This window comes from Xiphias gladius, chromosome 6 (genome assembly GCF_016859285.1).
Source record: "Xiphias gladius isolate SHS-SW01 ecotype Sanya breed wild chromosome 6, ASM1685928v1, whole genome shotgun sequence".
Classification (NCBI taxonomy): domain Eukaryota; kingdom Metazoa; phylum Chordata; class Actinopteri; order Istiophoriformes; family Xiphiidae; genus Xiphias; species Xiphias gladius.
In genome coordinates this window covers 26,617,074-26,630,868 of record NC_053405.1, presented here as the reverse complement: position 1 = coordinate 26,630,868, position 13,795 = coordinate 26,617,074, and the positions used below count along the sequence as shown (strand labels likewise).

Genomic DNA, 13,795 nt, shown 5'->3' with positions numbered 1-13,795 from the left:
CTGCCCCCTCTCCAGAGATTATGCAGAAGCGCTGATAAAACGTCTATCGCTTCTCCCGATCGCCTCGGGCTCCCTCGGCCGACACGAGCCGGGGGAGCCCGATGAGAGCGGGGATCCCGCCGCTCCAGGCGGTGCGACGAGCACCGCGAAAAGGGGCTTCGGGGTTCCGAAGTCCCGTAGATTCGGTGTTGTCTGATTTTTATTTTTATTTGAAACCAACAACGACAAAAACAGGGAGAAAAAAAACGAACTTCTGATAATTCCACGGGTGTTTCTTGACAAAACAAGAGTGGAACAAAGGTACATCAACGAGTCATAGGCCTCTGATAACAAGTCAAGTCCTGAAATGAGCAAAGTTGCTTTGGGGACGTGACAAGAAGTCGCCCCCGCTGCTGACTGGTTTCCTATCACCTGCAATCTCACTGACTAAAACACTGCAGGGGGGGGGGGGCTATTTACTGCAGGGAGCTGAGCCGCGGCAGCGACACCTGTCCGTGCAACACCTGGCGGACCGTAGGAGCTCGGTCGGCGCATGCTCCGTCGCCAGGTCGAACTCTCCCCTTAAGGCCCTCGGAGCCGCCCCCCCCCCTCCCCACTCCCCCTATCACCACCACCACCACCACCACCAGTGGAGCTCCAGCCTTCGCAGGGGCTCAGAGCGAGCAGCGCGCGTCCACCGGGTGGACTCCTCTCTGCAGCTGGGTCGTTCTCACCGGTTTGTGTGCTCTCAGAGCGGAGATGCCTCGCTCCTTCTTGGTGAAGAGTAAGAAGGCGCACAGTTACCACCAGCCCCGGACCCTAGAGGATGACTACCGCAGGCTGGACGCCGTCCTGGCGCATATCTGCTCAGGTATGTGCCAAAAGATGAAATATCCCTCACTGCGTAAACGACTCTTTAAACTTTTTTCCCCCCCCCTCACTCCATTTGATATTTGAAAGTTGTTTTCAAACTATAAAGCCCTTTCGAGCGCGTTCGTTGCCGACATTTTTTTTTTTTTTTTGCAGAATGGAAACACCAGGGGAAACCGTATGCGAACAAGTGTATCTGATTTTGCGGTTTAAAGGACTGGAAAGCGCCGGCGCCGTTTATTGGCAGAGGCCTAAAAAACGCGCTCTTGTAAATTATTTCAGTGAACGAAAATTACAGTGGAATTACTGATGTTTACTTAACGGCTGTTCTTCCAACGAAAATTCCCTCTGATAAATACATTTAAACTGCGTGGTATTCCTAGTGTCACATTTTTTTATTTTCTATTGTAATAACCACTGTTTTTCTGTCACATTATAGGTTATCGGTAAACATAAGGTATTCCTGCTCCTACCTTTAGGTCATTTTGTACATCTGATAAACCTGCCGCATCTCGACAATTCGCGTACGGTGCCATCATTGTATGTAGGTGCTGTCAATTGTTATTTTGAAGGGTCCAGTAGTAGCCCAACATCGTGGGCCATTACAGCTGTGCAGTGCTATAGCGTTCTGTCGAAAACATCAGGATGGCCTTAAAACCGAGCGCCTCCTCGCCGCGACGCTGACTGTCCTCCGTGTGTCCCCCCCTCAGAGGCAGACAAGCTCCCAGACGACAGCGACGCCACGGCGGACGCGTACGGCCTCTCCCCGGACTCCCGCCCGGCGGACGCGGCGGACTTCTGCCCCAAGTCCCCGCTGAGCTGCGGCGGCAGCCTGTGCGGCCGTTGCCCGGACTACGAGGACTTCTGGAGGACGCCGTCCCCCTCCGCATCACCGGGTACACAAACCACCACACATCCCCCTTACGGCCCGGTGCCGCGGCTCGCACACACCGTACACGCTAAAGGCCGAGACTTGAGGAGGCAAGAAAAAAAAATCCCAGCTACTCTGAGGTGATGATAGACTCACTGCCGCGCTAATTCCTGCGAGGACGCGCCGCACACACGCTTCAAGTCTCTGTGTTTTTTGCCTTGTGTGTATCTGATATATAGCGTGAGCCTTTCATTGTCCAGCATATTGCGGAGGCCATCACACCATGATGCTTGCTTGGTGAATTACGATGATCACTTGGATCATTCCCATAACTGAACCGTACGGGGTCTTTGTGGTGGACTACTCGATATTGAGTTTAGATATTTCCTGTCCTTTTTTTAAAAATATAAATCTAAGCAAGGCTGTACAGCATCCTTCTATAACTAATGATACTTGTTTGTAGATAAAAGTATAAGTCCAATGCTCACTGATTTATGATAGTGCCGACTTCCTCTTCATCGCCTGATATTCCTGCTCTCCCAAACAGTACCAACATCTGGGAATTCTCTGAAAGAACATCGCATGACTCCTTATCTCAGCCCTGTAAAGGCCCAACTTTAGCCACGTCACTGGTCTCATTCAGTTCTCATCTGTTCGCCTCTCCAGCCGATTCAGAGAAATCCCTGTCTCCTCTGGCGGACGAGACCCAGCCCTTCACCGTCCCCTTCCGGCCGTACGCCTGGAGAAGCTACATGGGGCCCGGGCTGCGGCCCCTGGCGCAGCAGAGTCTCCGCCCTAGCATGGAGGTGGACAGGGGCCCGCCGGCGATGGCCTTTTACCGGGACCAGAGGGCCCACTCGGCCCTGTACTCGGACCGGGTTCTGGGAGAGGAGCCTTACGGCGACTACAGGAGGCAGGCCGCTGCTCTGCTGTTCCCTGAGGGAGGCCTCCACGGGAAAACAGCCAACGTCAAGGCCCAGGCTGACCTGCTGTGCTCCGGCCTCATCCTCAATGGTGCCTACAAGTGTGTGAAGTGCAGTAAGGTGAGGACGGAGTTGCAGCACGGCCTCGGCTTTGCAGGGATAAAGGTGGTGGTCTTCTAAAATAAAGAAAAAAAAAAACACCCACAAAAAAAAGTGCCCACTGGGTGATGGGGCTTCAGACACTGCTGAAGTGTCCTCGAGCAGGACACTCAATGGCTCTGACCTATGACTTCCTTGATAGGAATGAATGAATCATTTGTTGAACAACAAAAACTATTTTCACCGAAACGTTGCTGTTATTTTCCACATCTTCTATAACCCCCACTTGTCTTTCCGTCAGGTCTTTTCTACTCCGCACGGCTTGGAAGTCCACGTCCGCAGGTCGCACAGCGGCACCCGGCCATTTGCCTGTGAAATCTGCGGCAAGACCTTCGGCCACGCCGTCAGCCTGGAGCAACACAAAGCCGTGCACTCGCAGGTAACCTCACACACACACTCGACACCCGGCCCCGACCTCCAATTCACACCTTCTCTGCGTCGGCATCATCTTCTCGTCGACCTGCCTTCCTGTCCGGAAGGGCGTGCTGACTCGAAAATCACGATTGAAGCCGCCTCCTCTCGCGTTTCAGGAGAGGAGCTTCGACTGCAAAATATGCGGCAAAAGCTTCAAGAGGTCGTCCACTCTGTCGACGCACCTGCTCATCCACTCCGACACTCGGCCTTACCCGTGCCAGTACTGCGGGAAGAGGTTCCACCAGAAGTCAGACATGAAGAAACACACTTTCATCCACACAGGCAAGTGGAGAAAAGGGAGAGAAGCCTGGATGGTCAAATCGAGTTTAGCCAATGTTCAGTAAAGAGTAAACCCAACTAATGTGTTTTCGAAATGTGTGTGGGTTTTCTTTCATTATTTTGTTTTTGTTTTTTGTTTTTCTCCCCAGGCGAGAAACCGCACAAATGTCAGGTGTGCGGGAAAGCCTTCAGCCAGAGCTCCAACCTCATCACGCACAGCAGGAAACACACGGGGTACAAGCCGTTCGGCTGCGACCTCTGCGGCAAGGGCTTCCAGCGGAAGGTGGACCTGCGGAGACACAAAGAGACGCAGCACGGGCTGAAGTGAAGCCCCGCGACATCTCATGCGGCCGGACCTCGGGAGTCCGTGCGTTCTTATTCCTGGAAACGAGTGAGAGGATCTGACAAAGACATTGCAGAGAGTTAATGTGAAAGTACACTGAAAATATATTTAATAACATGAGCCAACGGCATATATATATATTTTTTTTTTTTCTTTTTTTTTTTTTCTTTTATTTATTTTATCAAGGAAAACGCAGAAATCCACCGAATGAGACTTAGGCTTCGACACACAACCGTTCTGCAGTGTGAAGACATCAGCAACACTAAATACACCACCCAACTGCAGAGAGTCACGGAGGCCCGGGAAACCAGAGATAAGCTGCGAGCTGGGAGAGAGACAGAGAGACGTGTCTTGCGTTCGCGTGCGGACTGATAGGAATCGGCCCCAGTGGCCACGAAACCCCAAATATTTGTCCTCACACTTCAACAACCGGATCGACGATAAAAGCCGCCGAGAGCAGATGAAATCTGCGCTTCTCCAAAGCACAGAGGGTTTGTTTTTTTTTGTTTTTCGGTTTGGTTTGGTTGTTTTTTTATTTGCTGGGACTAAATCAGGCAAAACAGCCTCCTCACACTGGAGGGTTACCGGCCATGTGTGAGCCGTCATCTTCAGTTTTTTTCTTTATTTTTTGTTGTTTAACATTTTGCACATTTTCTTGTCAGAATAAACCTTTTGTCGTTTACAAAATAAATACACTCCATTTTGCAGGCTATTGGATTTTTTTATTTTATTTTATTTTTCTACTGAAATCAAAAATGCAATAAAAATCTAAAGGTGGAATATGACTTTTTTTTTTTTTTTTCCAAGGGGGTGGGAAAATCTCAGGACTAAAGGAAATGAATGTTCGACAGTCGGTCCAAATCTAATACGGTTCACTGGTCATTTCACACGGGTTTCATCACCAAAATCACAGCAGAAGTGGCTGGAACTGGCCTTTTGGGCACCTCGCAGCCTCCGCAGCCTATAGTCCAAGTCAAGTGGAATTTATGATTATATAATAACCACGTTATCATTAGTATCTTTATTATATTAAGTCGTAGTGGCTGATTTCACGTCCTTGCCGTCGATTATTTCACGCGTGGCTCTGGCAGTGATTTATCTTCATCGGAGTTAACTGCTTCATTTTAATCTTCCACCCACAAACTAAAACTCTACGAAAGGAAGATGTTTTCGAAGTGTTTATGTAGAAAACTAAAGCCACGGGCAGATAAAAAACAAAACAAAACAAAACGGAGGGGCCGGGACATTTAGCCATCCTGCTGCCGTGATTGTGATTGCCCAGAGGCGACTGTTTGTTTTGACCACTGGAACCATGTGTTTGGACCCTAAACAGTCTGAGCAGATCTAACCGTTAAGCAAACGCTGTTTACCCTCGTGGCTGTTATTTGAAAAAAAAAAAAAAACGACTTTTGGCAGAAAGCTGGCGGACGAGGAACCGCACACAGCAGCTGTGATCCTCAGAGGGACTGGTGCGGAGATGAGGTCTGAAATGGTTTGCGCTCCTTTGGCTTTCATGTGGTGAATTGTGATCAGCTGCGGAATAAGCGACGGGCAGACATGGATTTCATCTGGGGTCTCTGGGCGGATTGCAGGGCATCCGAATTTCATTTTATCAGGCAGCAAGGACCCCTACTCAGACCCTGTCGGTAAATTACAGCAAATGCAAGAAATACAGTATATACATCCTTCTTTTAGACAGTGACACACTGTAGCGGTTGTGTTACAAAGATAGCCTCGGTGGGAAGTAGGACTTCAATTCAGTCATCATTAGAAAATAATAAAACACAAAAATATGACCAAAAAAAAAATCAGTTCATTTATGACCAAGATACAGTCATTTTCATATGACCTCCGTCATTTTGATACTGAGGATCTGAATGCTGGTTGGGTGAGTTTCACCCCACATGCTCGACCTAGAGGACATGAACTTCTGTCTTAATTAACGACTTAATTCTTTCACCGTGCCTTCTTTTCTAAGGCTGACTGAGCAAAAGGGGAGAACGAGAGAAGCAATCCGTTGGTTTTCTTCCCCCCAACATTGATTGAAATCACTGACTTCTCAAGGATTTTCCACGCCTCACTCCCCCCCCCCCCCCCCCAAATCGTACAACATGCAGGCCTGACAAAAATGCTGAATATTTTAAACCCCGAGATGAACAAGCTGAAAGAGAACAGGGAAAGGCAAGCTCATTTAAGGCAGGACCTCCAGGAGCTGTGCACAATGGTTCAACGTGGCACGGCGGGCGGGTCGCATCATTTGTTCTCCTTAAATAAAAAGAAACTTCCCGTGCAAAAAACCCCACATTCCCGATTCCAAATTGAGATTAAAAAGTACATGTCAAAGGGCTATTTCCAAGAGTGGCTCATGTAACAGGGAATGTGCAGTTTGCAAAGGATATTACAAAGAGTCAGATCAATGACTGGGGCGGAAGCTGCCACCTGAAAAGGGCAGACTCTCAGTGATGCCGAATCCGGTCACAGGGGATCGGCCTCCTTTTTGCAACGAGTTTTTCACTGAAAGTCTTTAACACTCTGAGGCAGCCTCAAGCCACCAGCCTTACCACATCCCCTTTGAAGTAATGGGCTAGTGGGTAATTTCCAGTGTGACAGCTCACCGCTTGTGCGGAGCAGGTAAATTCTGAACTTTTGACACCAAAATTCACCTTTAACGTTTCGGATGACTTAAATCACTGATTTGTGATTAAAAATCTAATCATTTGCAAGGATTTAAAAAAAATAAAACCAAACAACTCAGGAGGTATTGCGCGGTTCCCTCTGAGCAAAGCTCCTCGAGCACAATCCCAGAGAGGAGCTTTTCGAGCGAAAGTCTTCAAACGCGCCATCAGGCTGACCAGATTTGCTCCATGGGCACGGGTGGATTTCTTTAAAGCATTACCCCGCTGCCCCGAGGCATATCAAATATGAATAGAGTACGGCGCGATCGATTTGAGTGCGCGAGTAATCAGAGCACTGCAGTCTGAGGCTCGAATCTAGGCCCGCACCTCGGTCCATAAGTGCACACGCTCAAGACACGCGCGCAACACACAACCACATCGACCACGCATGCCCACTGCACACACAGAGGTATGGCTTGATTCATTTCTCTTGACAGACACAGTAGCGCAATTAGAAAGTTCAGTGTCGTGGTTTTGGATGATTCATTATTAATCTCAAATTAAACATAAATTATAAAAGAGGGATTTTAGAGACATACTTTGGTATTTGATTATGATTTTTGCCTCTTCTAATGGTTAAACACACTGCACAAATTCCCAATTCTGGAATAAAACAAGACTATCTATTATTTGTAAGGTTTTACTGTCATATTGGCTACAACTGCGTCTATATAACCATTTTCTGACTTTATTTTCCAACGTTAGGAAACAAAACTCTTGAAACGAGACTTGAAAACTGTAGGGAAGACATTGCCACAGGTCAGCAAGAAGCAAACGGCTTTTGAAAGCAGTGATACTGTGATGTTCAGTTGGACGCACCAACGGAAAGAATGTGATTAAAACACCACTTTTTACCTCAAAGGTTAGAGGAAAGAAAAGGTCAAGATCCTACCCACGCAGCTGACAAGCATCCGTATCTAGAATCAGCAACATCTGGTGAATGATGAAATCGTTATGGCGTAGGCTACTTTTCATTAGAAAGAAGGCTGGTGAGACAGTATGAAGAGAGAGCAAATGTGATTATTTCCCTGAGGGCGAGTCGACTCGCTGTGTATATTGTGATAATAATGGGTTATCTGTTCTCACGGTCTATTCAGCAGATCTCACACAGGTTTGACGAGTTAGATAGAAGATAGCCTGAGAGACGTGCAGGATCTCCGGCAGCAAGCTTGGGAGAAAAAGCACTGATTCATACGGTTGACACAGGAAATGATAAGAAATTCTCGGTAGAAGGGAAAGGTTTGAAATTAAACTATTTTCATAGCCTCTGTCTACACCTTTCATTTAAGAAAGTTTGTGAATCAGAGAGACTTCCCTGCTCACCTGTCCCCTCCCCCGTGGCTGACACGCCAGCCAAGCTGGGGCAGACGATGAGAGGCAGGGCTCATATAGGCCACGGCTCTTTTGTTGCCGAGGCTTATTCATTATTCACCTGATCCGAAAAACAGACTGCAAACCAACTGCACAGCTGTCATCGAGCAACAAGGCGTAGACACAAATTATTCATGACTCTGCAAAGAAAAGGCAGCAGAACGGAGGGAAAATAATAACAAGAGACATCAGCGAGGCAGCTGACGGGCTGAACACGTGTGGGGAGAGCCGGGCCTCTCCGGGCTGACAAGCTTGCTCCTGGAGCACCAGCCGCACACACACACACACACCAGGCTTCCCCTGGACCGCTTTCAGACACCAGCGAGACTTTTACAGCGAGGACAAAGAATTAATACAAATGAATACACCATTAACAAAGCAATTTATCTCAAGTTGAAAGTTTCAAAAAAGGATCGCGGGCGACTGAGTTTGGCGTCCTCCGATGTCAGAGCAGCCCTGTCTGGGCTGTGGGGGTGTAGCCCGAGACTCTCGCGCATTACATGCTGGGAGAGGTTGCAGCCCCCAGTGAACCTGAACAGGACTAGTGGTTTAGAGAATGGTTAATATTACAGAAGTAGATGAATCAAAAAAGGGTCAATTCTGGGTGCTACTTCATTTTCCCTGCGTTTGCTCGCTTTTGGTAATATGGCGTCTCATTTCATATTGATGGCGAGGACACGAACAGTATCCACACCTTCCAACAAAGCCCACTGACCTTGATATGCAGCTGTCATTACAGAAATGTCTATTTGAAGTAAAAAAAAACTGAATCGTAACCAATATTCTTTAGCTAAATGCGGACAAGACAGATGTTCTCATTATTAACCCTCCGCATATTTCTGATCAGCTATCACCCGATCCAACCATCAACCTGTCGATAAAAATCTTGAAAAGGCCAGAACATTCGATCGCAGCTTGAAGTTTAATCGCCACGTTACTAACCGTGAAACAAAGCAAAACATTTGGACCTACACCTGGTTTCGAAGATACAGAACGACACACACAGTGGATGAGTTTGTTTTGTCTCGTCCTGATCATTTCAATGCACTTTTCACCTGCCTTCAACAAAAAGCCCCAGACAGGCGACAGATTATACTAAACTCAGCTGCAGGGCTTTTAACTAGAACTAAGCGATGGGCTCATATTACGCCTGTTTCAGCTTCTCTGTGCTGGCTGGCTCTTCATTTTAGAAATGATTTTAAAATTTGATTGCTGACTTTTACAGCATTACATGTCCAGGCAAGTAGCTACAGCACTGTACAATACAAACCTCTTTTAAGTCCCTTTCAGGGTATAGTTTACCCTGATTTTACTTAATGCGGTTCCCTCTTATTTTACCTATTTCATCCAGTTGTTTTTGTCCACCGGATTTCAAGGATATATTGTCTTGTTTTATTTTGTATTTCATTGTTGTGGTTGTCTGCTTGGCTTTATGCTGTAAAGCACTTTCTCACTTTTGTTTAAAATAATTAAGTTCAATAATTATCAACAATTTAAGAATGAAGAAATTCTGGTTTTGTACAGTATTTTTCAGCCCAACATAATACGAGACATCCATGCAGGCCAATGCAGGTGTGTGTGTGTGTGTGTGTGCGCATGTGTGTGGAGGGGGGTGAACAGTGTTGTTGTTTTCAGTTTTTCAGGCCTGTTTATAATGGCATGTCCCAAGGTGTTTGTGCATGTGTGTGTGACTCGAAAGCCACGACCACACACACACACACACACACATACACACCAGTGACAACAGAAAATGGTGGAGCCCAAACGAGAGCTGACATTTTTTTTTTTCCAGCTGCCTTGAAAGCTTTCCATTAGCCGGGCTCTGTTCTGAGGGTCTGGGGCCCTGAACAGCATGAGTCCGTGGGGGTGCGGATGGTGGTGGGTGTGTGGGGGGCTGGCCACGACGGGGACTCACAGGTTTGATGAAAGAGGGGGGGGGGCTGCTGAGTCTGTCCACTCATTTAAAGACATGTTTATCCGGTTCATTTAGCATTACATATCACTAGACAATTTGGATGTGAGCTGTCACTCAGGAACAAAAAGGCTGCTCTGCCATCGCTCAGTAAGAACTTGTGGCTGTGTCACAGTCCCCTGCTCTCTGGATGGTTTGCATCATTCTTTATCCTGTACCTGACAAAAAGAACCTGTGTTCAATCCTTCTACTGCATTTGCTGCCGGCCTTGTTGGCCTGGTTTCTGAAATCATGTCTAATAACATATGAATCCTGAAGGTGACATTAAAAGGATCCACTCTGGTTAAAAGGCTTGATAACAAAGGATTCTCTTCTCTTCAGGGGAAAGACAACACATGGAAATGAAATCAAGTGACAAGAAAGAGCTTTGTAGCCTTTTAGTGTGTGGCTGATATTCTTGTTCCCTCATAAAAAGGTTTTACAGCGCTGAGAATTTGTGATGAAAAGATGTGCAGAATGTAAAACTGAGAGATTCATGCACAAATCCTTGCATGCTACACAGTTAATGCAGGTATAAGACTGTGCTGTTGATTGTGCAGTAAAATTCTTTTAGGGCAGGGGACTGAACCTCGATACTTTTTTGTGCTGGTGTTCATAGCACAGAGTATTTGAAAAAATATGTCATGTATCAAGATGTGGAAAATTACCCTCCTTGATTTAGTATCCAATGTTTTGATTTTGAGGAAGGCATGATTAACGCTTGGATGTATGGCCCTGATTTTTTCTTTTTGTGTACTTTTTGTTTTTATTGGAGAGCTTTGATTTAAACCATAATTTGGCCAATTTTCCAATGTATTTTGTTCACGCAAAGTATTTGTACAACTGCTGGTGTTCAGAGAATAAATTTAATATTCAAAAGGTTTGGCTTCTTTTAATAGATGAACAGGGGGTTTTGAACGCGTTTCTATATCGAAAAGTAAGGTACTGAAAAATGAGTTATTGTATCTAGACTTACACTGAAAATTTAAAAAACAATACCGAGTCCCAGACACACTATGTGAAATTCTGCAAAACTAGTTCAAAGCACACTCCATCCAGAGCGCAGCAGTTATTGCCAATATCTTACTACCCACAAGTGCAAAGCACATCTAAATCACAATGTACTTGTAGTGGCTATAACAAGTGTTCACCCCCGCTCTTTTTTAGTTTTCATGTTTTCTTGTTTTACAACGTTGACTCAAAATAGATTTGATGTTACTATTTTGACACAGATGACACAGAAAAGTTAACAGTTAAAAGGTATTTAAATTAAATTAAATTCAATCGAATTAAATTAAATTAAATGTTTGCATAACGTTTTAAACCCCATCAGTGGGGTGAGTTGAAGTCACATTCCTGTGTGTATCCAAGGCGGTTTAAATTGGCTTTAGTATCCACCGAGACAAAACCTACACTATAAAGACAAAGCAACACTTCAAGCGACTCTGCGAAAAGATGACTGAAAGGCACACGTCAGGGGATGGATACAAAAAAAAAAAAAAAATTCCAAGTCACTGAACATCCCTTGGAGTCCAAATCATAAATCTGTCTGGAGCAGGCCGTGCTCAAAAACTGCACAGGAATGGCTGAAAAACAACATTAATGTTCTGGAGGGGCCGAGAAAGATCTCTGAAAAGATCAGAGTTCAACCCATAAATTGTTGCTCGAATTAAAAAAAGGTTGTTCACGCACGATCCCCGTGCAACCTGACTGATCTTTAGCGCTTTGCTAGGAGGAATGGGGGAAAATTGCATCGTCCAGATATGCAAAGATGACTAAGACCTGTCCACACAGACTCCGGGCTGGAATCGCTGCCAAAGGGGCATCTATTAAATACGGACTTGGAGTGGATGACTAGTTATGCAAACATGTATTTTGTATTTGTAATTAAGTTACTTTTTTAAATTTCATTTTCACTTTGTAGAGGTTTGTTTTCACTGTTTCTGTTCACCAGAGTCAAAAAGCCAAAGCACATCTACCTTGATTCGATGAAAAAAAAACAAAAAAACACAAAAACTCTACATTAATAGGGACGCAATGCATAAATAAACAAACCATGTACGGTACAACCCACTGTTGTGTAGCCAAAATGTTAATTGAGTAGTAAGAGGTGTTGTAACAGGGAAGTTCAGCGCCTCTGTCAAAATAACACACAAAACCTCTTTCAGGTTATATTATCTATGCAAACAGCGTACGACCCGTGAATGAGCAGCTAGCACACAAGATGTTACTCCAAGATACTGTCATCCCCTTAACCAGGCCTGATTGCAGCTATGAATCTTTCTAAAAAATTGATAAGATCCATTTCACAAATGACCAAGCCAAGCATGTGCCTGGATCTAAATAGCATAGAGAGAGCACGGCGAGGAGGATCTTTAAGAGGAGCCCTCAGCCAGAGGAAGGAGTACAAAGTGACAAAGATTTATTCTCAGCCACGATCAAATATTTATGCTGAGGCATTCAACTAAAGTTACTTTTTGTGTTCTGATTTAATGAATGATTTGAGCAGTGGCAGTGCTGGGAGGCACAGATGTTGGGTTTGCTGAAGCCTGCACTAATGCCCATTCAGGGGTCTGTGTGGTCATGTGTCAGACTGCAGCAGGATCAAAGCAGAGTAATGCCATTGTGGGGATCAGAAGCAGAGAGGAGTAGGATGGTCAGTACGTCCACAGCTCCAGAGGTCGACACCGGGCAAAAGGAAGCAAGATAATTAATGTATTGTCTTTGTTGAAACATCCTGCTGGAGAAACAGTATTTATTAAATGGCGTTTTTAGCGGTTCCCCCTATGTCATCCATAAATTAAAGGTTTGTTTATCCAAGTGAAAGGTACCACTGAACCATTAGTTCACCTATCATTAAGCACGACGTTAACCCAAATCTCTAGTGTTTTTTTTAATCTGGTGCCAGTATGTTGCCAGTCACTCTATTAGAGATGAGCCACTTCACAATAGGACTGCGACTGATCTAAAATGAAAATGCCACATTCAAAGGAAATTGATCCAGGCAGTGCCGTGACTCTCCCATTCTCCCTCTGGCATCCTCTGAAACATTAATGACCCCAAGCTGAATCTGATCTGGCCCTTTTTTACTCGGTGTTTTGTCTCTACTCTCAACTGTCTGTCCACTGATAATGTTCACTTAACATCCTCTGGGATGAATATAAAAGGACTATTGATTAGTTGTGTCAAAAATTGCTTTATCGGGATAAATTAACCCGAGCTGAGATGACAATAGATTAAGTCATGTCAAAATAAACAACTAATAAAACTAACAAATAATACAGTTAATAAAAAACTTTGTAACCTTCATAACTAGCAGTGAAAAAAAAGATTCTAAATGAAGTTGTAAAGTCTGTAAATTCAGAGAAAGGTCCAGATCAGATGACCTGAAAGGAAGCCGTGAGTGGGCAGTAGGTGCCAGGAGACATCTCTGGCAGGTGTAATAGAAATTCTAACACTCGAGTGAACACTTAAACGGATAAAGGGAGTTTGAGAGAGAAAAAAAAAAGGCTAAAAGCCTCCATCACTTCCAACAAGACATCGGTACTACCCCAAACACAGTGTGTCAGCATCTTTAAACACCGGAGAGAAGGGGAGATGACAAAATCGTTTTGACAGCCAGTTCACATGTAACATCTCCGATTCATCCACCTTGGGGAGTTGCCGGGCAGTTTTACCCCGCAGCCGGGGGAAACAAGCCCCGCGTGTGGTAGCAGAGTGGGCAGGGCCGAGCTCGTGCGTCGCGCCACGCGCCACTTATTGATCAGAGTCAGACAGGGTTTCAGTCTCCGCAGCCCAGAGATACAGCAGGCAAGCAGCGGTTATCTGTGTCTGGGGCGTCCGCTCTGTGTGTATTGATCGGGAACAACTCGACAAGGGGAGTTGTCATCAAAATGCCGGTTTACAAAAGGCTGAGCAGGCTGTGCTGAAGTCTGTACGGTCCAGGCACTATGGATTTGT

General features: G+C 45.6%; 1 protein-coding gene across 1 annotated transcript; it reads left to right on the top strand.

Annotated features, from left to right (window-relative positions):
- The first annotated feature begins 694 nt into the window (after positions 1-694).
- gfi1ab (growth factor independent 1A transcription repressor b) lies at positions 695-4,455 on the top strand. The gene is made up of 7 exons (XM_040128448.1): positions 695-850; positions 1,560-1,745; positions 2,387-2,763; positions 3,044-3,181; positions 3,333-3,498; positions 3,645-3,886; positions 4,025-4,455. The coding sequence occupies exons 1-6, from the start codon at positions 739-741 to the stop codon at positions 3,821-3,823; spliced, it is 1,158 nt and encodes a 385-aa protein (XP_039984382.1). The 5' UTR covers positions 695-738; the 3' UTR covers positions 3,824-3,886; positions 4,025-4,455.
- The last annotated feature ends 9,340 nt before the right edge of the window (positions 4,456-13,795 follow it).